Genomic DNA, 24,263 nt, shown 5'->3' on the forward strand with positions numbered 1-24,263 from the left:
TTCTTTCGTTGCCATATGTATTATCTTTGAATCTAGATACCTTTAATTATACTATAACGTATGAAACAATATTAATTACAAAAGTTTGAAGGCTTAAAATATAATATATGTATATATTACTGTAAACTATACTTTAAATATCTTTAGTAGAAAATACCAAAATAAAATAAAATTTTCAGTACAATTTTCTTCCAATATTAAACTATTGTAACTCTTTTACTATTAAGAATCTATGTCACAGAATCTCATAAAACATAATTTCCTAGAAATTATAGATCTCTCAAGTAACCGTAAAAAGTTCTCAAATACTTGAACATCGTTCGTAGCCCAAAACGCTTTTACACTGATCCTGTCTTCCTCTCAAGCGCACAAAACCTTGCATCTATCGAAAAGCAACGTTAGTTAAGCTGCAAAGTAACAAGAGCAGTTAAGGCTTGCCGCAAGAAAAACGCGCAGCATCAATCTGTTGATCGACCACCACTTAAGGGGTAGCTACCTTTCATTGAATCAAGGCAGGTTTCCTGTGGTTCATGTTAAAGAATCGGAACTGTAGCCGCAGCGTTAGGTCTTTCCGTACTGTTGGGAAAGAATAGAGGTGTCGTAAGTATACATCGCAGCTCTGACTCGTAGAGTCTCATATCGGTGGGTGGTAAAATCGTTATACAAACTAATCCATTCTATATGGCGACTAAAAAAAATAAGAGAAATCGAAGCGATCCAAATCGGTCTTTTTCTTCATCATTAATCCTGCTTACTACATACATTCATTTTCGAAATTGTGATATTAAATAGTTTCTTAAGTTTAATGGAAATATAGATATACGTGATTTCTCGTTTTGTATGAAAGTTTTTCTTGAAATATTGCAAATTTTTGTATTTGTTGAAACGAGATTGGAATGTAAAAATTTAAGGACTGTAGCAAGTGTGACACAAATAGATAACTTTATTACGATTAATTGATCGTTTCGAGATCCCTAATCAGTTAAAATAGGCGTGGCTCGCCATCGTAATCCTTTGGGCTCATCGTGATCACTGTAATTGTCGTACAACCTAATCGTTATGTGACGCGCATCTACGCGACAATGAGACCATAAATTGCGAAATAGGGTGTGGACCATTGGCATACGTTGATTTGAGGACTCCGCCTGGAAAGACAATCTGAGATCTGTGTACTTATCATATCAATTGATCATTTGCATTGAAAGATTCGTTCATGTTCGAATAGATTATCGTATTTCTCTTCGTGTACTTTCTTATACTATAATTTATCGTTATTGCTTTAGCAGATGTGTGCGACAGATTGAAATGAGAGAAGAGATAATGCGAGCAACTTAAAATAAAATCGTGCGGTGGATGCATGAATGTTAATAATAGTGTACGTATAAGAGATTGTTGTCATTGTTAGTCATTGTTGTCACTGTTACCGTCAATACGCAGCTATTAGTGCTGCAGATAATATAGTTCTTTGTTATGTTTATATTGTTTGATAACTATCATTGCTGTAAATATTTTTAATAATTGGTAATTATTATACTGATATACAGCCATGATAATTGTGCCATAATGTCATTATAATATCAGATATTAATTGAATAGAATTCTCAATCCTAATAATGCTCATGATTATCCGCTAGTTATTTATTTTATTGTTAAAAGTACTGGCTATTTTCTTTTTTACTAATACAAAGGATATACAAATATGAACATATTTATTAACTCAAACAATTTTAAGAACTGTTAGACCAAGGTCTATTCATGAATTAATCAAACCGGTACAAAATGCAGTTAACAAATAAACAATCACAAGCAAATAATTTAATTTACGAATCAAGGATACCGTTTTATCTGGACATTCACTTACATTCGACATCATGAAAATTGTACATTGGCCGAAAAAATCAGGCATTAAAGACTAGTTTTCAATACAGGACTTTCTTGCCTACAAATATTACTCACTGCGCTATAAAAAGTCAACGCTACGTTTCGTTTCTTACACCACCTACTGGGATAGCGAAACTTTTAGGAAGTTCACCGGCCTCTAGCTTAGCGCGTTGCACACGACAGACTAACAAAATAAATAATTCGTTAAAATCTTTCGAATACTATTATAGCAATTTCGTAAGGATAGAACAAGTTTCAGACAAAATATAAATCAATGCAGGCGTTTCACATATTTACGTGAAACATTTTCAACATTATAATTGTGAGATGAACGTGAGGATGATAAAACGAAACAGATAAAAAGCTTGCACTGGAAATATGAAACTATGTGAAAGATATGCATGCTGCAAGGTGAATATAAGGCAAGATTTGGACCTAGAAGAATTTATTGTTGAGAAGTTGTCATTGTCTTGAAAATTCATCGTTTTATATTTGAAAATAATTAGTGTTTTCATGTGTTTTCTAAACTAATACTATTAACAATCATTTTCTTTAGTAAATTAAATAAAGCGAAACTGCACAAAAGCATGAATCAAAGATTACATCTGCTCTGCTGCTTATCAATGTTAAATAAGCTATATATAAGCAATAATGGGAAATAATCGCGACTTAAACAGACTCATACCAAATTAAATGCCTATGCACTTTAATCTTTGGTCCTGTACTTGGCTGAAAATTGGAAACAGATTATATTTTACACTTGTCGATGAAGTTTCTAGGTACAACATCTTCCTAGTGCGAGAAATGAAATGGAACTTTCAAAGTGGCTAGATGAAAGGGGTTATTAGAGTGCATAGATTGTTAGAGGTATGAAGAAATGTTGATTGCAAATGGGTACACTCATAATTACCTCTATATCACTAGCTAGAAAAATAATAAATGAATTTAGCAGGATGAATGGATGAATGATGATGTGCTAATAAAGCGCTATGAAAGACTACGAAGCAGATTCGGAAGAGTTAGAAGCATTTCGTCATATAATCTCCATGGTCCCCCATACAATTGCTCCCATCTAAACGAAAAATTAACAGTATGAATATCGCTGCAGCATGAACGACAGGAAAAAATCGTGTCTATTTAGAATGTAAGAATAATTGTTTGAATAATATAAAAAGTACGATTCCAATGTGGCACATATCCCTCGATAAATAAATCATCTGGAAAAACTTTTTTCATTATAAATGAATATTTGAGACATGTGAACTGATATTTTAATTATAATATACCTGAAAAAAAAAAATTAATTGTTCGATCTAATGAATCATTGATATCTCTGATACAACTACAAAGTTATATCAAGAATAAGACATTAACACTTATGATTTATTTGATGAATATCACTTAAAACTTAAATGATAAATGATCATTTTATATTAAAGAACAGATTCTGTATACAAAAATATATAGAAAAAGGAATAAAGTTATTTCTTATTTAAGCTCAATATAAAATTTTTCACAGAACCTTCATAAAAAATTATTTTAATATGTCCAAAATTAAAACTTCCATGAAGGAAATATTTTTTATAAATATATTATTTCTACTTACTCCTATCAATGTTGCGTTGTAAATGTGCGGCCACGCGATGTCTAGCATCGTTAAACTCCAAGTGAAGACCAAGTCGGAGCAATGTCGGATTTTGTTCCACCAATTGTGTAATTTCCATCTCAATTTTATTTCCCAGCACCTGTGACCTCTACATATTAAATGCAAAAACAAAATATATTAATCATCACGCAAATTTTATTATATTTGGTAGATAAATTAATAGATGAAAAAATATAAAATTTTTACTGTATCTTACCTGATTCGAACATCGAAATTCTTCTATTGACTTCGTTTTAAGGAGTGCCCTGATGAGCCTCACTATCACAGCTGGGCTTATAAAGTTTGTTTCCACACTAAAAAGTTATAGGTTTAACATATTATATCTAATAAAGATTATTGTTACAATACAAAATAGGTAAAATGCATTATACTAACTTGAGTACTCTGAGCGTAGAATTTTTCTCTAAGGCATCTGCCAACCTTTGTGCAGTCTTATCAGTGAGTCCCACATTTGTTAAACTTAAGGATTCGAGATGTGTATTTATCTCCAGCCCTTCAAATAGTTGGATAAACTTTTCATCAGATATATTCTGGAAAATAATAATGTTACATATAATAACGTTATGTAATCAGAAATACCGAACGTTCTGTGCGCGTACAATCAGCAATAGGTTTCATATACCTACTTTAATGTTATTCCAATTTAAATCAATTAGCGAAGTATCGTCTTCTCGCACTTGTTTAATAGTGGCATCAACGTCTGTATCATTAGGTGGTTCCATTGGATAAGGTTTTGGTTGACTAGCTTTCGTTACACCATCCCAACCCAAACCAACAGGTTGGCCAGAATTTAATAGGGAAGCATGATACTGATCTTGATTCATCATGGAATGAAATCCAAGAATAGCTACATGCAAAAAATTAATATTAAATGTCAAAATAAATCTACCATTACTAAAAATTATATTATTCTATCGTAGAAAATTATATTCACCAGCAAGATCAATAATTTCTTCTTGAGTAGCATTAGACAATGCTTGCTCATATTCTTCTCCAAGATCAATAGCAATTTGCTCATCTGCTTCTTTTTCTTTTGCAGTTTCTTGAGGAGGAGGAACCCACTAAAAGTATACAACGAAAACATATATATCAATATTTTTCATTTCAAATGTATTAAAAACAAAATATTTGATTTAAAACAATACCTTTTTCCCTCTTATTACACCAGGTACATAAGGTTTTAATTCTGGTCTATCTGGTGTCTCTAAAGCTTGTTTGTTGATGTGTTCAATAAGCTTCTTGCGATTTAGCGGTCCTGTGGGACTCTTGTCACATTCATAGCTGCAACGTTGTGATGGTGGCATAAAGCTATCCTATAAGAATAAAGAGTATATGAAATTTATTTATATCAGCTATTATAAATTAAACATGGCAAAGACAATTCTAATTCTCTTACATCAGGATCCACCTCCTTTGCTAATATATTGATTTCTTCTGGGGTGAGTTGTGCCAACAAATCGTCCACATCCACATCATCGTATTCACTCAAATCCTTGCCATACAGCTTTGCTGCAGTTGTCATAGTGGTAGTTTTGGTCGATGAAGAAGTCTGGAAAGTTTCCCATGGTTCTTGGTCAACTACAGAGTGCCTCCGTGACATTTTATTAGCAGAGTTATTAGTATAATTATCTAATGCTATATAAAACTGCTATAATACTATTAAAGTATGTTAATATTCTAACACATCCACATTATAAAAGAACACAGAGTATGAATTCTTAGATACTGATTACTAAATATATGGAAAAATTGATGAAAATTTTTGTGATAATTTTCGTAATATTTTATTAACAAATAGTTTCACTCTCCTTAAATTTGCATAAATAGACAAGCGTGAAGTTCAATGAATGATTGAAACAACCGAATGACAAAAACAATGGCCTTCGATGAACGACCAGAAAATCGAAGCCGAAACGACGAATTATATTTTTCCGTATACAATATCAGCGACAGGGTATTTCGTCACGGAACACGTTCATCACTACGCCTAAGAGTACACGCAGGCAATGTTCCTGATCGAACGATCAGCAAATCGACAAGTTGCATTTAAATTCGGCAACTGTCCAATCCGGCTGATGCCCTTTGCCCCAGATAATTCGGGATCGATTTTCATTGACAACTCATCTGCCAAATCGACAACCCACGCTAAATGACGATTCGTGACCGTCTCTCAAATATTAACATCTAAACAAGAATGAAACTTACTACTGACAAATCGTTCACAACAATGAACCACAATGATACGGTCCTTCAATGCGAAATTAGGTGAACCGCTCGCAATCAAATACCTCACCCACTTCTCACGACAAACGCACACTTCACTGACCAGTTCACCGATTGCGGCTGATTGCGGCAGCGCCCTTTGACGCTTATACCATATTTGAACAAAGAACAAGCGAAATGAATTATCACTCCGTAGTATATTTCATAATTATTCGAAGAAATCTCAAAATATTTACTCGATATGGAATAGCTTTTCGAAACGCAAGAAATATTTATTTAATTTTCCTGATTGTTTATAATAATGAGAAAGTTTTCATTCAATTATCGCCTTAAGCCGTTTGACATCAACCGTACGGAGTGTTAGTTTGAATGAAGTATACAAGATGCTAACCCATGGAGAAAGTTTCTGCGCGTCTAGCGTCGCGCAGGTATTGACGTTGATGTAGCACCCGTGGCGGTTGTTTCAAAACACTTCCATATACGTATAAGATTCGCAAATTGAGAGAGGTTGAACAACCATTTACCATTTTCGCTCTTGGATTGAATCATTCAATACCGTTAAAAGTAGCTGACGATTCAAGATCTTTTAGCATAAAAGAGTTTGTCTTTCACATAAAATAGCTGAATTATACAATATTAAAGTACTATATACAGTACTACGCGACAATCCACATTGAAGAAATTATTCATTCTAACGACTAACATCATTCTACATTTACATGATACCATAATTTGTGACCTTATGATCCACTAAATTAGCCATCCAACGAAAATCACCTAACTAATAAGGTGATAAATAACTGACGACAACGTTATAATTATGACACATGATACACATATAGCTGCAGTTTTCGTGCGGAGTATGTACAATACGTAATCGAAAAGAATTTGATGAAACACGTGGACCCTCCACCGGTCCGTGTCAAGATGATTAACGCGATAAATCAATTCTACCCAAGGTCGCGCAAAGACCGGTAATCAGTGTGTATGCTAAGAGTGGGGAAATTGTGCATGCTAGGTGGGAGCGTGTTGCGTAGGCCCGTGGTTCGCGGTCGGAAAAGACAGAGCGGCCATCTCTGTCGTTCTTCGGCCGTGCAGTTTTGATTAGACGTCTATCGCGCGTTGTAGCGCTCGTAGCGGCGACAGCCTCAAAAATAGCTGAGGCCTCCTCGCAGGCTGGCAAACTCCCAACGGTCTATACTTGGACATCCCCGCGCCATGATTATTTATAGTGAGCGCGAGCGCGGCCACTGGCCTTCCCGCGAACTAACTAGCCGCCTCCAAAGACGATCCGCCGCCCGTGACCTAGGCCCGCATTAATAACGATTACACCCCTGCGCTCAGGAATACGGCAACTTAATATCCGCTGCTACCACGAATACGTTTTTGTCGTTTGATCGTGCAATTACTATTATTATTTTTATTATTGTTATCGTTATTAACAGGCGAGTCAAATAGTCCATTTTTCTCATCAAATTAGCGTCATATTACGTCAAATTATACAAAAGAAAGGAAGAGAAAAAAGAATGCAACAAGAAAACCGATTAATGTAATATAAAATGATGCGAAGGCACAGGAGCGTATAACTGAATATAATTTATAAAAAAGTACAAGACGGACATTAATCTCTAGTTATGATAAACTGTAAGTGAGATTGATATGACTGAGACGAAGTGGGCTATTATGTGACCATTAATTAAATTATATATAAAACCATACTAATGTATATACGAAAATCATTTTATTTTAACGTAATTTAATGACTAAAGACGAGTATTTTAATACGCTTTTTCTTTTGTTGAATTTTTAAAAGGTTTTAAACCTAGTGTACTTTAAACTTAATGCGAATAACAACGTTGTTCAAGCAATAATTTATTTATGTTTTCAAAATATCGTTAATAATATATTGGATGATGTATCAGAATTTAAGAATTGATACGTATTGTACGAAGTATAAAATTAAAATACATGTTTTTTCAAACGAATAAAATACAATGTTCATTTCGACAGGATTCTATTAGATAAAAATTGCAGATTTCTAATATTCATATTCATCAATGTCTTCGCTTCATCGCCAACTCCCTATTTTCTCATACGCAATCCTAGAGTTACGTAATTTCCGAAGAGGATGCAACCGAATATTAAATTATTAGCACACTCTTCCCATGGCTATGATGTAACAGAATGTATTCTATTGAACCTGCATACTTTCCTCTTTCAATGCAAATATTATTCGTCATTGCACTGATGAATAACCGGAAGACAATACCGGGAGGAAGATCAATTATAGTGCCGTGCATATCGACGATCAGATCTAGAATGAAACTTTCAGTGTTCCAAATAACGCGCGCGTGTGCTCTCACTGGCCGCGAGAAATCTGCCCGCTAATTAATTTGTACGGTTTCTTGGCAGGTTTATTTCTGTATAGCCGAATGAAAACCGCTCCTGCTTACTTTCACGGTCACAAAAAAAGGCGAATCATTTTCTATCCGGGCGAATCACACGCCGACAATAATTTTACGCCACATAACAGGCTCGCGTTGGAAAAAAGCTTCGTGTGAAAGCTCCTCGAAGAAAGAAAGTGAAAGGAAAAGGAAGCAAAAAAGAAGAAAACAAAATGCAACATCGACGGACTATTTGGTTCTCGCGAATATAGCATGCGTGAAAAATTGATCAGAATCGCGCGAAATTTGGATGCCACGGATGTCACTGTTTCTAATAATAACGGAAACAAAGCGAGCTGCTTGACGCTCGTCCAGAAAACTACACAAGCTCACCAAAATTATTCGAACACTTTATGAATACACCTTTTATGAATATTACGCTATGTGTGTTACGCGAAACATTTTTCGAAATTTCATCAGTACTATTTTATTTATTATTATTTATGGGATTCGACTATTATAATTGTATTGGAGAAGTTTATTACAGAAGTATAAGTTGATACATTTTTCAGTTTCTGATTTCTGCAATTTTTGTTTGAATCAATAACGTAAATAGAGTATGCTGAAACGTAGTTTGAACCTTCCTCATTACATGTCGTGAATTAAACTTTCAGAAAAATACGCGCGAAATAAGTTACAAAATGATTATTTGATGAATCTCCTGTGGTGGAGCATTTTGATACCTAACTTTAATAACCATTTTTATTGCCCGAAATATACTCGTGTTGTTGTTTAAATTAATAAATAAATTAATAAACTAATCATTGATAATATAATATACATAAATAAAATAAGTATAAATATCTTTATTTAGAAACAACATAAGGAGATAATCACTTTCTAAATCCAAGTAGCAATTAATACATACATAATTGGGAATGTCTTTACCATATTCCACACATAGTATGCATTGAATCCATTATTCACCTTGCTCAGATTTTCAAAATGGTTCAGTTAAACAAGTTAAACACAAGGCATCTTTAATTTCCGATTCTGATTCATTTTCATCAGGTGTAGGCTTATTATTAAGTCTTTCTAACTGACTTTTTTATTTATACTTTTCTTGCCGCTACTTGTGGCTTTAATTTCTTCATCATTGTTATTTCTCATTAAAGAGTTACACAATTCCTTCCGTGCTCCTTCTTCTTTTATTAGTTTTCTATTATCCTTTCCCCTTGCTTCATTTTCCAGCCGTTTTTTCACTGTCAGCAAGGGTTATTGAGGTCATTCTCTTCTTGCCTCTTGAATTTCTTTTTCTTTTACCAGCTTTAAGATATTTAACATTTTTCTTGGATTATTGCTTATTCAATTATCCATTGCAGCTATTATTTATCTAGTAGCTGCAGCTACTGAATTGCGTTATTATCATTAAACAAAAATTAAGAACAATTATAAATAGATGAGATTCATGATTATTCAGAATGAATAAACAAAGTTTTGATATTGACGATTTTACGTGGTTATGAAAATTGATGTACTGTATCAGACTTCTTCAAAGAAGACGTATCAGTGTATCCTCCTGGTAATTATATAAAAACATCTCCATAAAAAAATATAAATCATATGAACCAACGTAATTACGTTATTTTCAAACGACTTAATGTTAAATTATGTAATATAAAGTTCTGTATAGTATCTCCAGGCAGATTGAAAAGGCAACACGAATATTTACTTTATTTCTCTAGAAACGGAAGCTATTGAATAGCGACTACCAACGCCTACGTATACGAATGTACACTGCAGTGTGAAGAGTACTTGGCTAATAAACTTCAGATATCCAGCCATAATATGTACATATAGCGTGCAGATAATTTCACTACATCAACTTGCGCTGGTTTCATAACTTACTTGGTTGGTTAACTTATTTAAACGGTCAATTATCCATTATATTAATATATTTCAATATCTCTTGTATGGGTCAATATGTAATACTCATTATACGCTTAAGATGGCTATTCATGCTGTATAGTAATTTTTTACCAAATATACAGTAAATATCTTACAATTTTTATATAGCTATTTTTATATACCTAAATTTTACAAATATAACCATGTCAATCGTGTCTCTCTACAGTGCTAATAAAAATTCAAATGTTTTATACATGACACACAATATGGAAATAAAAGTTCGTTCAAATATTTGCATCAGTCGATATATCGCGACGTTCCTTGCGAACGTTTTATTCGACGCGACAGAAATTCCTTGTGTCTAATTCGTTTGGAAAACTTGCGTCGTTTGGGTCCGGACCGTCGGCGATGAAAGTAAACGCGAACTAGTTCGCAAGAAATATATACGTTTACGAGTTATTCGGTCGCCCCCATAAATCTACCTGAAATTCTTAAAACTGTAAAGTTTTAACGATTCAATAACGCGGGTTATGGTAATGGTAAAATGATATCGACAAGCATCTGGGAAGAACCTTAGATATGAAGTTCGTATTCTCAAGAATAGGATCTTTTCTTATACACATCATATTGATATTAATAGTGTAATTAGTAGAAGCATACAAAGAGTTTCAAGATTTTCTTGAAAGTTAGTCAATACGTTCTGCAAGAAGAAATAAGAGAAACATTTTACGAGAACATAAATTGCTTAAAACTTTAGTAAAAGACTGTAATGAATGAAGGGGCTGATAGCGGCCTTAATATGAGGCAAGACAGGAAATTTGTGAAGTTATAAATTTAACTGTTCATTCATGTTAACTTTAAATTAGCAGCAGGGGGATATATTTTTATCTTGAGTATTGATAGCAAGTGATTATGTCGATCATTCAGCTATTTTTACCTTGTTTAATTCTAAATACAAGCAAGTTTACTTTATATATTCATCATGCTTTTCTCAAAGTTTTAAAGAATCCATTTTTATATAAACTTTGTTTCTGTTTTTAGCATTCCTCAAATAAAGGCTATACGATCCTAATTTCTAAAAATTATTAAAATAGATTCGGAACATCTACATATTGATCCAATTTTCACTGTTCCTATACCAGAAATGTCTATACTGAATTTACTAACATTAAATTAAAGCAATTTTAAATATCTGTCAAACTAACTATAATCTTCCGAATTCATTTAATCAAAATAACAAAAAATCAAATTTCTGCAACCCGAGTTCAAGATTATCTTTCACGTTTATTACAAACATATATCAAATTGACGCAAACTACCTCAGTTTGTTAACAACTATCTTATCTAAACTAGTATTGCTCAAGTCTACCACGAAATATATAAAATTCATATCAGCATTTCTCTGAAACATAGCCCTTTCACCAACACTTTCGCCCAAAGCTCATTAGCCGTGAGTGGACTAGAAACCGCGCCAACAACTTTGCGTCACAACAAAAGACTTCGTTTCAGCCTAACTGGCTGTCGTCAGTTTCGAAACTTCCGCTCGCTCTCTACAGGTTACATTTCCCACAAAGTTTCGCGGTGTCTCAAAATTAGGTCGATTTAGGTATCGGTAATGGCCATAGAAGAAGATCACAATTGGGACGATATACGTATCCTGTGCGTTGATAGCCTACGCTAATAGGTCGTGCACGCAATTAGCAGTCTATGTTTCCTCAAAAGAGCGCCTAACGAGTCTACAAAACTAATTTCTCAGCGGAACGAAGCAGGATTCATGACATAGTCCATAGAGGAATTTGAAAAGAAGCAGCGACTGGTTTCCGAGAAACGCGTTTAATACACTTTAGACCAGTTACCATCAATTAACGTGACACGAAACGTAAATCATCTACTGTGTTAATTGACGCGGTTTTCAGGAAAATTGTGCTGCTACATAGAGAATATATACTTTCATAAAGATGAGATGAAAAGATTTAATTTTATTCCTTACGATGAATTCACTTTTTATCTTCTGTTTAAGTTTGAAAGAAATTCGTAACGTATCGTGTGTGATTTTTAATTTTACTTGCACCAGATCATTGCACAGTATCGTAATAAATAGTGTTGTATTTTATCATATTTAGCTCGGATCTCATCTTTATTCTATAAGAAATGTTGTCTGTTAAATCTATTAATTATTCGTAGAGATTAGAGTTAAGTATCTTAATTTTCTTCAGGCAGCTTTCTGAGTGAGGAATCAATGCTTTTATACAGCCGTGGAGGTTGAATTTTATTAAAAGATTATCGCGGAGAATACAAGTACAAGATCATAGAAAAGACCAGTTATTAAGTCTGCAGAATGCTCCATTAGTTTCCTTCTTTGTAGAGGACAATCTCGTGAGAGGATCTTAAATGGTATAACTATTCTTCCAGCTTATTATGTACACTTTGAATTATGAAATGTTGGCTATGAAGTAAGCGTAATTCTTCACGAAACTAAATATTTCTTTAATAAACCTTCAATACTGTAGAGATTTATGAACGAAATGTACTTATGATACTTTAAATCTTTAAAAATATCAAATAAATTCCAATTAATAATAATCTTGATACCACTGAAATTATTATTACAAATAATAGCTGATGAAGTAAAAGAACTTAGTCGCTAAAAGGAAACATAAATGAATGAAATACAACAACGAAAAGCCAATTTCAATTTTTATGAAACTCACATTCGATAATATCCTATAAAACTTAAATATTACTTTCTCGTAAAAAATATTCTGAAATCTGATCTTATTCGAATATTATACTATAGAAAGTACACGGTGAAAATATTATAGAAACTAAATATTAAAAATCGATTTTATATAACTTACCTATGTTAGCAGTGAAATATGAAAAAATATATACGCAGGCGACTATAAGGATTAACAATTTGTTTCATGAATACAACTTCCAGTGTATTTTGAAGACTGAACACGAAGCAAGTGTCACTAAAGTAACATTCAGTTAACAAAACTTATCGACAAGTTCCGATAAACCGAGCAACAGGAGTGAAGGCGAAGACCTTCTATGATCAATCGAGGAATTGCGAAACTTAGACTCTCGAGGACTTCGAAGTTAAACGATAAGGTACAGTAATCTCTCCGCCGTCAACGGTTTGGGATATTTAGACTTCTAGATAATATTGCACAATAATCTCGTGTATTACTCGCGTGTGTTATTGAGGATCAATGATATCCATAGTGGCGTCTACAAGGCATGATTATTCGCCACCCACGCGCAATCAAGTCAATCTGCAAGTCAATCGATTACATTGAAATGGAATAACTGTTTATCTAATGAAAAAAATGTATATTTCCTTGTACTATGAATTTAATTCAATGGTAAAAGTATGTAGTTTAGTTATGGGAATATACGTTGATGTTACCAACGATCGTTTATTATGAGAAACTATTTGAAAAATATTATGTCTTATCCAAAATGTGTATGATGATTTTTACCATTTGATATATCGTGTGTTGTTATCGTAGTATATTGCACAAGTATATTCAGTGTATAGTAATTTTTTGTACTTGGAAACTAATTTAACAACAAATTACTAAATCTTTTACGTGTAAGACAGAAAGCCCATTATCTTGTGTCTTTATATAATTGTAATTAGGCTGATCTAACAGCGATATTAATATTCAAGCAATAATAATCCCTTATTCTCTGGAATAGAGAATCGTCTGTGAGTTTCACAACGTACGTACGTTCGTCATAGTTTCTCCGAGTATTGCGTAGCACGCGACCGGATTGACTCGAATTTCCATGCGTAGAAATCGGAAACTCGAATCCTTTCGTGTCTTTCTCCTACAACGGAGCAACTGCCAACTGTTCGCGCTAACATTCGCAATTAAAATCGATATGGACACAGGTAACACATTCGCGACAGTGGGAAAAGTTGACCGAAGGAAACGAGATGTGACCAAATATAGAGACAAGTTCGTCGAGTCTTCCTGTTGCTTGTGTAACATCGAGTTTTGAAATGTGTTTACTGTAGGTTTTATAAGAGAACGTCACTCTTAGTTTCTTTGGTACTTTATTTTATGGACATGAAGGAAATTATATTTTTCAACAAGTTGAATCGGATATTTTAAAGCATTTTGAAGTTTTTATTACTTTGTTTCGGAAAACAGGCTGCAATATTCTTAAATTTTAATCACGTTTACTTTAACAGAGGTCATTTCTAAAATCTTAAATATCATTTTTAAAGCTGAATCTACGAATTTGATGAAGTTGATAAAATGGAAAGAAGCTTCAGGAAACGACATTAACCGTATCCTGCGAATATTAAAATTTACCTTAAAATTAAATCTGCATTACATCTTACAATTTATTTTGTATTGAACCTGTATAAGTGATTATGTTCCTCAATATTTAATGATAGTTTCTTAACATTTAACGATATATTCTAATTTTTGTAAATATTATTAATAACTCGGAGAATAATTTTCCACGAAGGAATATAACGATGACGAGATTTCTCTTTGTACATCTTTATTTTCAACGACAAATATGTATTTGTCAAAATATGTACATATGTACATCTAATCGAATCGATATCTTGTACCAGACAAGTATTGAAGTCTGCTTATCGACGTTTACTGCCTATTTGCTGAAAGTAAAAAGAATCTAATCTGTAATTTACTTTCTCATGTTGCAAAACGATGTTCTTTCAATCTCACCGTAATAGAAGCACTTACACGGTACATGTCTAGTAGAACAAGTCGAGTATGTACATCTGTAAGGAATCAATTTGCACTTTTTACAGGATCCGAATCTGAGATGAACGACCGTAAACTTATACCTGATATATATACGTTCTACCTGAACTGGTATTAACACAGTTAATTGACTAGAAAATATTGCATCGATACTGTGAAATTTAAATAAAATTTTTTCTGCAATTCCAAAATGAAAATCATGCTACCTAATAAGTTAATTTATTCGCAAATATAGTACCAATTGTAGATATGCCAGCATTTCTAGAACATTTTTTATATTTTCTGAAATGGAAAATTTTATATCATCAAGTAAACATCGTAAATGTCCGTGAATTTGTTTATCCGTTCATATTCTTTTCTTCTTTTATCTTTTACCAGTGAAAACAAAATCAAACAACAATTCTCGCTCTGGCTGCGTCGCAATTCTACAAAGAGTTAAATACTAAATTCCATTCCTAAAAGAAACAAAGCTTTTTCTAAATAAAGCATAATACCTAAGCTAAGTGATAAATAATTTGGAAAATTTCCCCAATAAATATCTTATTCGCAAAAGAATCCCAAACTCGGTCCTCCGAAGCAAAACAAAAGGAGAAAAGATAAAAGAGGAAAATAGTTTCATTGAAAACGAAAAAGCACGAATTCTAAAGGCGCCAATTTCGAAGCGTCATCGGCCATTCAGAAACACGAGGGTTATGCAACGCGGTGTTCACACCGATCGACATCGCGCTACCTGTTGTTCCGAGATAGATAGCGGCCTGTACTAAACTGTTGGCCGCTTGGAAATAGCTCATCCTGCAACAGGAACCGTTGTTGCAGCCGTCACGGGTGCGTGGATTTTAATGACCGTTACGTCGCAAACGAAGCTCGAAAATTGTTCCACGCGTTCGAATTTTCATCGAGCATAGGGTATTAATGATACAAGATGCAACGTGACTTTATAATACCGTCGTGTTCTCTCTCCTTTTTTTTTCAAGTCATAGGCGTTTCCTAATTAATTTAACATTGAAAGACTAATTGGCTCATTAGTACAGTCATGCCCTGACCATCTTCTATGCACCCAATTAATTATAACTTGACGTTCTATCGAAAAGAACGTCTCTTTTCAACTGACGACGAGGGTGAGACGCGAAAGTACTGTTGCCGAATTTGACTCGTTTTTCTCTGTGTTCTCTTCCTTCTCTTTTTCTTTCTTTCCTTTTTTTTTCTTTTTTAATGCTCCGGTCATTTTCTATGCTTTTAATAATCTAATTGCAACTTGACGTTCCATCGAAGAGAAATGTTCACTTTCTTTTTCAACAGTGACGAGATCTGAATAAATCATGATCTGGTTTATTTTTTCTGTATCTTTTCTACTTTCCTTCTTCCTGATTTAAGTGGTAGCAAATGAGTTGTAGAAATTTACTCGCTAGTAATATCCATGTATAGATTTATACAGCTGTACTGCAAAATAGAAAGACCTGCAAAGCTAGTTCATTGTGAGATAAACTTGGATTTTTGTTACGAGTTGTACGATTTTTCTGGTTATTACTTTTTGCAGGAAAATGCAGATTTGCGAGAAAATTCTACATCGAAAATGTTTTGAAGTTTCAAATATTCATAGAAGTTTGTTTAAACGTCGGGCATAATACAAGGGAAAGTTTCTATGTCTTCGCCTGAAATATTTTCACTACGTGAAATATTTTCTACGGTTTCTCTAGCTGTTACTTTTAAGGGGAGAATACGTATATGGTAAAAGACTTTTATATTGAAAGAGTTAGAAGTTTGCAATATTCTTACAAGCTGATTTAAAAGTCAGGCGTAACTATAAACCATTATTAAATTTACGACTACCCACGATTTCAATGATCAATTTCGATTTTCTCGATGTACACGTGACTCGCTTCAACTGAACAGCCAATAAACATTCAAGGATAAATCACCGAGAAAGATTCATTCGACACAATGATGACAACCATCTTCAGTTTTCTTTAAAGGTATTGCACAATGTGCATTAAGCGTGTAGTTTCACGTTTGTCCGAATCCCACGATATTACAATTGATATATTGTTTGGAAAATGCGATCGATGCAAATTGTGAGCGTCGATTTCCTGCTAAACAGATCCTAATTGGCAACGGGCCAAAAGAGCTCCGATCGAGCATATTTGGCCCGTATGTACGCAAAAGGTCCCGTAATCGTGAAAGTGTATTGATTCCAGATTCGTGATCTGGGTCATCGTGTCAACTTTTCAATCTACCGACGATCAAGCCAAAAAACGAACGTTCTCTTTCAAATAGGTAGGATCTCGAGCGTTCTTTGAATTCGAGAAACTGGTTCGATTGAATAATACGACGTTTAAATCGACGTTGAAAGTCACGTTGGTAAATAGTACACGATGCATCGAAAAATAGAGGGAAACGATGATGTTACAGATATTATTTTTTTAAATTAAACAAATAAAAAATTTTAATATAATATTATTTTTACTATTTTTCTGTCGATGAATAAATTTATGAGAATTATCTGTTTCTTCAGAATTGGATGTTAAGTATAATCTTAATAAGGAAAATTATAAAAAGTGGTGTTGATCAGTTTGGCTTCTGAAAATAAATTTATCAATAAATGTTCTTATTGATAATTAGTATCAGCTTATGATAGTTATTAGATAAAGAAGTTGAATATTGTGCTGAGTTGTAATAAATTTTTATGTGTAACCGATATGGAGATAATTGTGAAAGTTGTTCAAGTTAATTGATCAATTGAGATATCAACACTAACTTATTTTAGAAATTACGATTGTAAGAAAGCAAATGATAAATGTTATACTGACTCGTTTCTCAATGATAGATTTGTTTTTGCTGTTAATTCTCATTAAGCAGTATATGCTCGTACGTTTTCTTTGGTCACGTCTATTAACGTATTTCATGGACAGAAGTGTGTCGAGTTAAATACTTAAATCGAAAGTTCAGCCGATTAGAGCAGCAAGAAAAATAATTGGAGATTATCTTCACTTTTTAGCAAAGTAACTTTAAGAGAATAATCGTCAACTATTCGTCGTAGCTAAAATTTGTTAAATATCATGTTTTTGTGATAAAATATGTCTATGTATTACTTTCAAATATGTTAATATTAATAAAATTTTTGATAAACTTCGAGATAAATTAGTAAAAATAAACATCGAATAGGGATTATGGTTTTTTTACTTTTATCGATAGTGATCGTTAACCTGCAATAATCTTTGGTAAACATCAACTTTAAACAAGGATTTTAGATAATGATATTTGACAAATATCACTTCTTGAGAGAAAACAATAACTAAGTAATAATAACTCGCCAAATAAGCTCTAAAGTATTATTGCTGTTTACTCGATCTCAGCAACAGACTTACGCATTCATATTATGACACATTATATAAGATATTGACTTTGTCTACCTTGTACAATATATTTATACCCGCATAGACAAAGTTATGCGACGTATTGTGTAAAACTATAAATAGTTACATACTACGTTACAAAGCATACCTAATAGGTAAAATAAATAAGCACTTACATGCTATTCATTCCTTTTTTCCTGATCTTTTTCCCGGAGTGACGTTATTTATAAAAAGAGTTAGATAAAAATTTATTATTCAATGTTCGATACAGGTCCCTTTTCTCTCTACTCTTGACAACAATTACATGTACAACCACCGAAAGCTTCGTGAAAAATTCTTCTTCTAAAATACCATTTTATAGCGGATGTTGGTGCATTTACGAGAAGATCAAAGTTGCAAAAATATATAAAATACCCAAAGCATAATATTCGTTATGATATTTAATAAATAAATGAAATCTGTGCGTAGGTAAGTTTCATTTTACTCGCGTTCATGAAGCTACAAATTTGCATAAACATCCTTAGTCCGCTCATCACCATCGCTTCTAAGAAGAATTCTTTACCCACGACCAATTCGAAGTCGGTTGCCGTAGGTCAGCGATGCCCGACGCGATCTTCCGGTACTCGTACGTGACTTACAAATATAGCGTCAGGGTGTGTTCGCTTTTATCGGTGATCATGGATCGCTACGTGGTGCGTATCGAGCCATAGAACGCGGAGAACGCCCGTTTCGGTAATAATAACACGCGCTGACCGACCTAGCCTGTCCACAGTCCAAATTAAATCAACGAAATCACCGGTACTCGGACAGGAAGCCAGTCATTTCATAGATCGAGGCATTTGGACAATTAATCAACGCGAAAATTCCGTGGTGCGACCGCCTGTTATGTCTCATCGATCGCTACAATAACTACCGTGCGAAATCACCGAGTCGATCAAACATTGGTCGGTCGTTAATTAACTGCACTTTTCTTCCACGACTATTCAACACAATGGTGACGAGCAATTATCGCAACGCGCTCCGCAACATGACGTTATTTTATCTAGGCGATCGATTAGTGATAGAAATGAGAGCAGAGAATAACAGAACAATGGTTATGAGATTTGTGGATGAATTTGTTGCGAATCGTTCTCAGAGCGATTTTGTGGAAGAATTTCGTTTGAATCGTTTTCACAAGATTTTTGAAGTTTTTAGAATTATTGAACAATAAAAAGATAGGGATTGATTTAATGTGATACTTTTAATTTCAGATACTTATTTTGGAAATATTTTTGTATTTTTTTTTTTTAGAAAATATTTGTTAGCGAGTTATGCGAAAATAATATATGTAACTAATTGTGAAGGGTCTATCGATAGTATTGTTTTTCATTTGCAGAGTTAGTAGTTTCGAAATAATAGAATGGTAACTGGTTGCCTGCTACGCTGCTAATTTGAATGTTTAGTGATTCGGAAAATATTTTAGTAATTATTCATGAGATGTTTAGCAATGAGAAAGTGGAAAATGAAAGAATAACCATAGTTCTTGCTTCCAGCGTTTCTAAATAACTTGTAAGTTTAATAATTTTTTAAGAAAAGAAAATATATATAAATTCTGACAGAATGCCGTAGGATGATTGGAGGGTTAAAAAGGAATATACATTCAGGTGTACATATCTGTATATAACAGAGTAATAAGAGTAACATAGCAGAAAAAAGTAAAAGTAGCGCGAATGCCCCTAATTTGAATGCACTATTATTTGTAGAATATATTACCAATTTAAAGAAAAGAATCGTGTTTGGTTAATTTTTGGTATATTGCTAATTCGAATAAAAATACTCGTTTCTCCTAAAATAAATATTTCAATATACATGTTATATGTACAATAAAGCAAAATAATCGATACGTGTATAATGCAATTATAAATATAATGGAATCTGCGTTATTTGCAATCTGTTATTTAAATGTTCCTATATACATATTCCATTAAAGTTCCTAATCTATAACATAATAGTTTGTTTGCTTCAATTAACGTTTTCCTATTATTTATACAAATAATGGATATTCTATTACGAAGAGCCACGACAAAATTTTCACACAAGCATGTGATGAATTTTCGTGAATTGTCGTCCCGATGTAGATATCTCGCAATAGAACAGGTGAATATTCTGATAATGGAATAACGAATATTCCGAAATTGATCAATGTGATACTGATTAGCGATAAAATAATCAATCCACGATGATACTTCGGAGAGAATAGTATTCGAAACAATTAAATGTCCACGTTTAATATTTCACATATTTTATCCCTGCTTTCATTCAATTTATCGATCTTTCCCCATGTTTGAAGTATTAATTATACTTTGATCGTTCAGATATAATATAAGCAACTTGAAAATAATGTATCAAAGAGAAGAAAATCTCTTTCAAAACGTAGAAACGTTTTAACAAAAATTAGCACACAGTCGCATATTTATTATTTCACTAATATAGCCCTGTTAAATGCGACGTAACAGTACAAAGTATCAGAGCTAAGATCAGTCCTCCATTCAATCTGCTAGATGTATTAAATTAACCTTGAACGACTAGACTGGAAAAATCCACCGAATTATTTTACGATTATGATTCCTAGATGAGGATTTCAATTAAACATCGTGATTCAACATCGACTAAATTATCTAAAAAAATTCTCCTACAAAATAAAACATTCTTAATTTGACAATTCGTTTCCATTATACATTACATATTATATCGTTCCAAATAAGAATTTCAACGAAAAACCGGCATGAGTGCATCTTGCAAGTAACAAATTTCAGCTCATCTTTCAAGGGAATTTCCAAAAAATTACATTGTAATATGTATTGGATATTATGAATGCTACAGAAATAAAACAATACAAAAGAACTACCTTTCAATCATTCTCTTACAAGATGGACATATCCAAGTTAATAACGACTATGCTACAACCAAAGCTTCAACCCCGAACGAACCTCAAACTCCTCAAACATTAGGACCTGAAGTTTTCTAGTATTTCGTACAATATCTTTTCTATACTTTATCATATCTCCACTAAAATCCAATTACTTACTCACGGAGAACGCACAGAAGAACGTCGATCTCCAATCACGAAGTATCGGTGGATATCGAAGAGTCGAGCGTCAGGTGAACGAGACTAGATGCACGAGGAAGACACTAAAGGAGTGGCACGCGAACCAAGACGAAGCCTCTGGAGCTGGAGCGCTACTAAACAACTGACTTTTATGCTGGAAGCTCGATGAGAGGACGGCCAGCACCAGTAGTAGTGGTATTGTGCGACACGTTGGCTAGCAAAGTGTACGAACCGCCGGCGATTTCGTTCAAAACGACTTTCACTGGCCTGTTGGCGCGTTTCCATACACGGCTAGGTCGGTGTTTTTTCTTTATCGGCGTTTTCACTCGGAAAAACGCAATCGTAATCGTTACCCAGTCCGTTGGCAATTAAGAGCATCCGTCATTGAGACCAGCTTAACCCGTTTCGCGGCAATTTGCATTAATAGTGCCATGGCAATTGTCACGAACGTGACGTACCTACGTGTGAGCCAGCCAATTTTCGCCAATGCGAAACCATTAAACCGCCGGCGGATGATTTTTAAATGGACGGATGAGAGATTACATTCCTTTGAATGTCTGGTAGAGTTTTTTAGCTGATACGTTCGTTTGTGTAAGGTAAAGGTATTTTTTTTAATATTCGTCGTTTACGTGTAGTTTAGTGGAAAAATATACGAAGGAATAACGTGTGTCGTGATAAAAAGATATTCAATTTATCTAATTTCAACAGAATTTTTTCGATATTAAGGGAATTTACTTTTAACACGAGGTATGTACGACAAAGTGGACGGTTAAATAATCTTGATGGGTTTCTGAGGCGAATCAACTGCTATTAGCGTTATCTAATGAGCTTTCACCGCAAACAAAAACGAAGTCGTTCTAGCGACGTTCGATAGCAAACGCGATACGAAAAGTGACTTTTCAAATGAAAGAGAATAAATCTTCTTTAATACTCTGTATACTACATTTATCCCCCGTGAAATCCTACAGTTTCACTTCAATCATAATCTCCCAAATCACTCTCGCTATTTCTTGTCTTAGGCAGCAGAAATTCTTAAACATTACTCTTACAAACATAAAACCACTGCTATTACAATATAAATTCATATAATTTATAATGTAATAAATTACAGTATAATATTACAATATAAATAAAGTAAGAAAACTACTTAGTCTTTTACCAAATTAAATTACGAAATCACAGCTGAATAACTTGAAACAATAATAAATCATTATTCTCAGGCAACAAGTATCAGAATGAAATTACGTTATAATCTGATGAAATTCCATAACTCTTACCAGGCTCAGAAAAGAATGGCTAGCAAATCGATATTAACTTATTACCATAGCTCATAATATTCTGCGTAAATGGTAAACAAATAGCTTACGAAGTATAAACAGATAGACGAGACATTAACGTTGATCATCCATCAAAAATGATGCAAGAAAACAACTAGACGAGTGCGTTAATCGCACGAAAGAACGTTGCGGCCATGGAAACCGGAGAAAATGTGCCGTTCATTCGCAAAGAGAGATGCGTTTGCAAAATATCTTGAGATTTCCGCGGTATTTCTACTTAACTGCGAATATGTAGGTGCGATGAGATCATTTCTCGAGCCTGTGGGATGATATCACTCGAATCTCGATGGGCAACTATTTGTTTGCCGGCTCGAAACAATTTCTCGCAATGTTATTATACGGTGTTGCTACTCTTACGTTGTTCACCAGCATCGTGCAGCAACAACAATATTATCGTGTTTCACACGCGACCATTTATGTTCCCGTTTGCATAAATGATAGAAATAAAAATTTCACGTTTTTGTTGCACGTCACTGGCCGCGTGAAAGTGGACGATTGCCATGTTACGTTTCAACGAATAAACATTTTTACGATTATGCAGTTTGCTCTTTTTTTAGCATGCTAATGTGATATTTAATTTTGAAACACGTTGGACAGGTTCGTTTTAGGATTTTGAACCAGTTTCTTTCCTCGTTTACTGTCTGCTGCTTTATCGTTGACAATCATCAATTTTTATGATAAATAGCCTTGACCGGCATTGAAAGATCAACATATCAGTGAATTTGTTACAGAATAAGATACACTAACGCTAGGCACACTTTTTTATTTAATTTATAGCTTGTTAAAAAGTTTATCGATACGTACGTCTGTTGAAAAGAAGAAAAGATTCCTTGAAATCTCAAAAGCATCTCTATCTAGACAAAAATTTGATATTCCTTCGAAACAGCGTAAGTTCTATTTGAAATATTTTTTCTAATTAGAAGATAACTGTGTGGACGGATTAAGACGAATCGTTCAATATTTAATTTTTTATGTAATTCTACTACTTTGTTTGATTTATTATAATCGTAATTTTATAATAATTCTTTTAATTTTTGGAAATTATGTGAATATTTTTCTGATAAATTTTGTTTCATCGCATTACCAATTTTATTCCTTCGTTAAAATTACGATTATACGTAAGGATTTTTTTTTCTGAAGATTACTTAAATGCGACAATCGAAGGTTTCACGAAAATCACAAATTCGCTTTTACTGATGGATTGCGTTGTAACGGGGTGATTTACGTTTGAAAATTTGACAGTTGTTTCTTCATCATGTGAACAGTTAGAAAATGTGGAAGCGACACATCATTTAAACTAATATTTATAAGCGACATGCTCGTCTAAGAAGAGTGCATTAACTCAGTAGATTTATTATTAGGGTCTAATTGTGCAACCTACAACCAAATTAAATATTTGAAGGATGGCCAAATGAAGACATCGCGTGCCACTAATAACAAACAGATGTACTATTGGTAAACAGAATACATACCGAAATACGAACATTCCTCTTGCAAACAGTTCAATTTACATTTCAACTTTTTCCAAATTGTACTTGAGCAAGCTTGTTCGATACACAGAAAGAGAGGAATATTTTCTGACTCAAAAAAAGTATAAGATGATAAATAAAAACAGAATAACGATAATAATATCCAGAGCATATTTAATTCCAATTACTTCAAATTTTACCAA

The 24,263-nt window shown here is 33.5% G+C and overlaps 1 protein-coding gene across 13 annotated transcripts in view; it reads right to left on the minus strand.

The window, feature by feature from the left end:
• The window catches only part of tmod (tropomodulin), a 116,031-nt gene that overhangs the window by 28,815 nt on the left and 62,953 nt on the right, over positions 1–24,263 (minus strand). For 4 of the 13 annotated variants that reach the window (XM_069120700.1, XM_069120702.1, XM_069120703.1 and 1 more), the window contains exons 2-8: positions 4,944–5,096; positions 4,693–4,860; positions 4,482–4,608; positions 4,174–4,394; positions 3,923–4,077; positions 3,744–3,840; positions 3,488–3,635 (exon numbers count right to left, since the gene is read on the minus strand). In XM_069120700.1, the coding sequence (XP_068976801.1) occupies positions 3,488–3,635; positions 3,744–3,840; positions 3,923–4,077; positions 4,174–4,394; positions 4,482–4,608; positions 4,693–4,860; positions 4,944–5,096 (1,069 nt within the window). Of the gene's footprint in view, positions 1–496; positions 577–1,956; positions 2,066–3,487; positions 3,636–3,743; positions 3,841–3,922; positions 4,078–4,173; positions 4,395–4,481; positions 4,609–4,692; positions 4,861–4,943; positions 5,097–5,752; positions 6,096–12,920; positions 13,009–21,233; positions 21,398–24,263 lie in introns of those variants that run through there. The other 9 variants (XM_069120698.1, XM_069120704.1, XM_069120709.1 and 6 more) reach the window with 6 other exon arrangements.

The sequence above is a fragment of the Bombus flavifrons genome, chromosome 9 (genome assembly GCF_040668555.2).
Source record: "Bombus flavifrons isolate JBK064 chromosome 9, iyBomFlav1_principal, whole genome shotgun sequence".
NCBI classification, from domain to species: Eukaryota; Metazoa; Arthropoda; class Insecta; order Hymenoptera; family Apidae; genus Bombus; species Bombus flavifrons.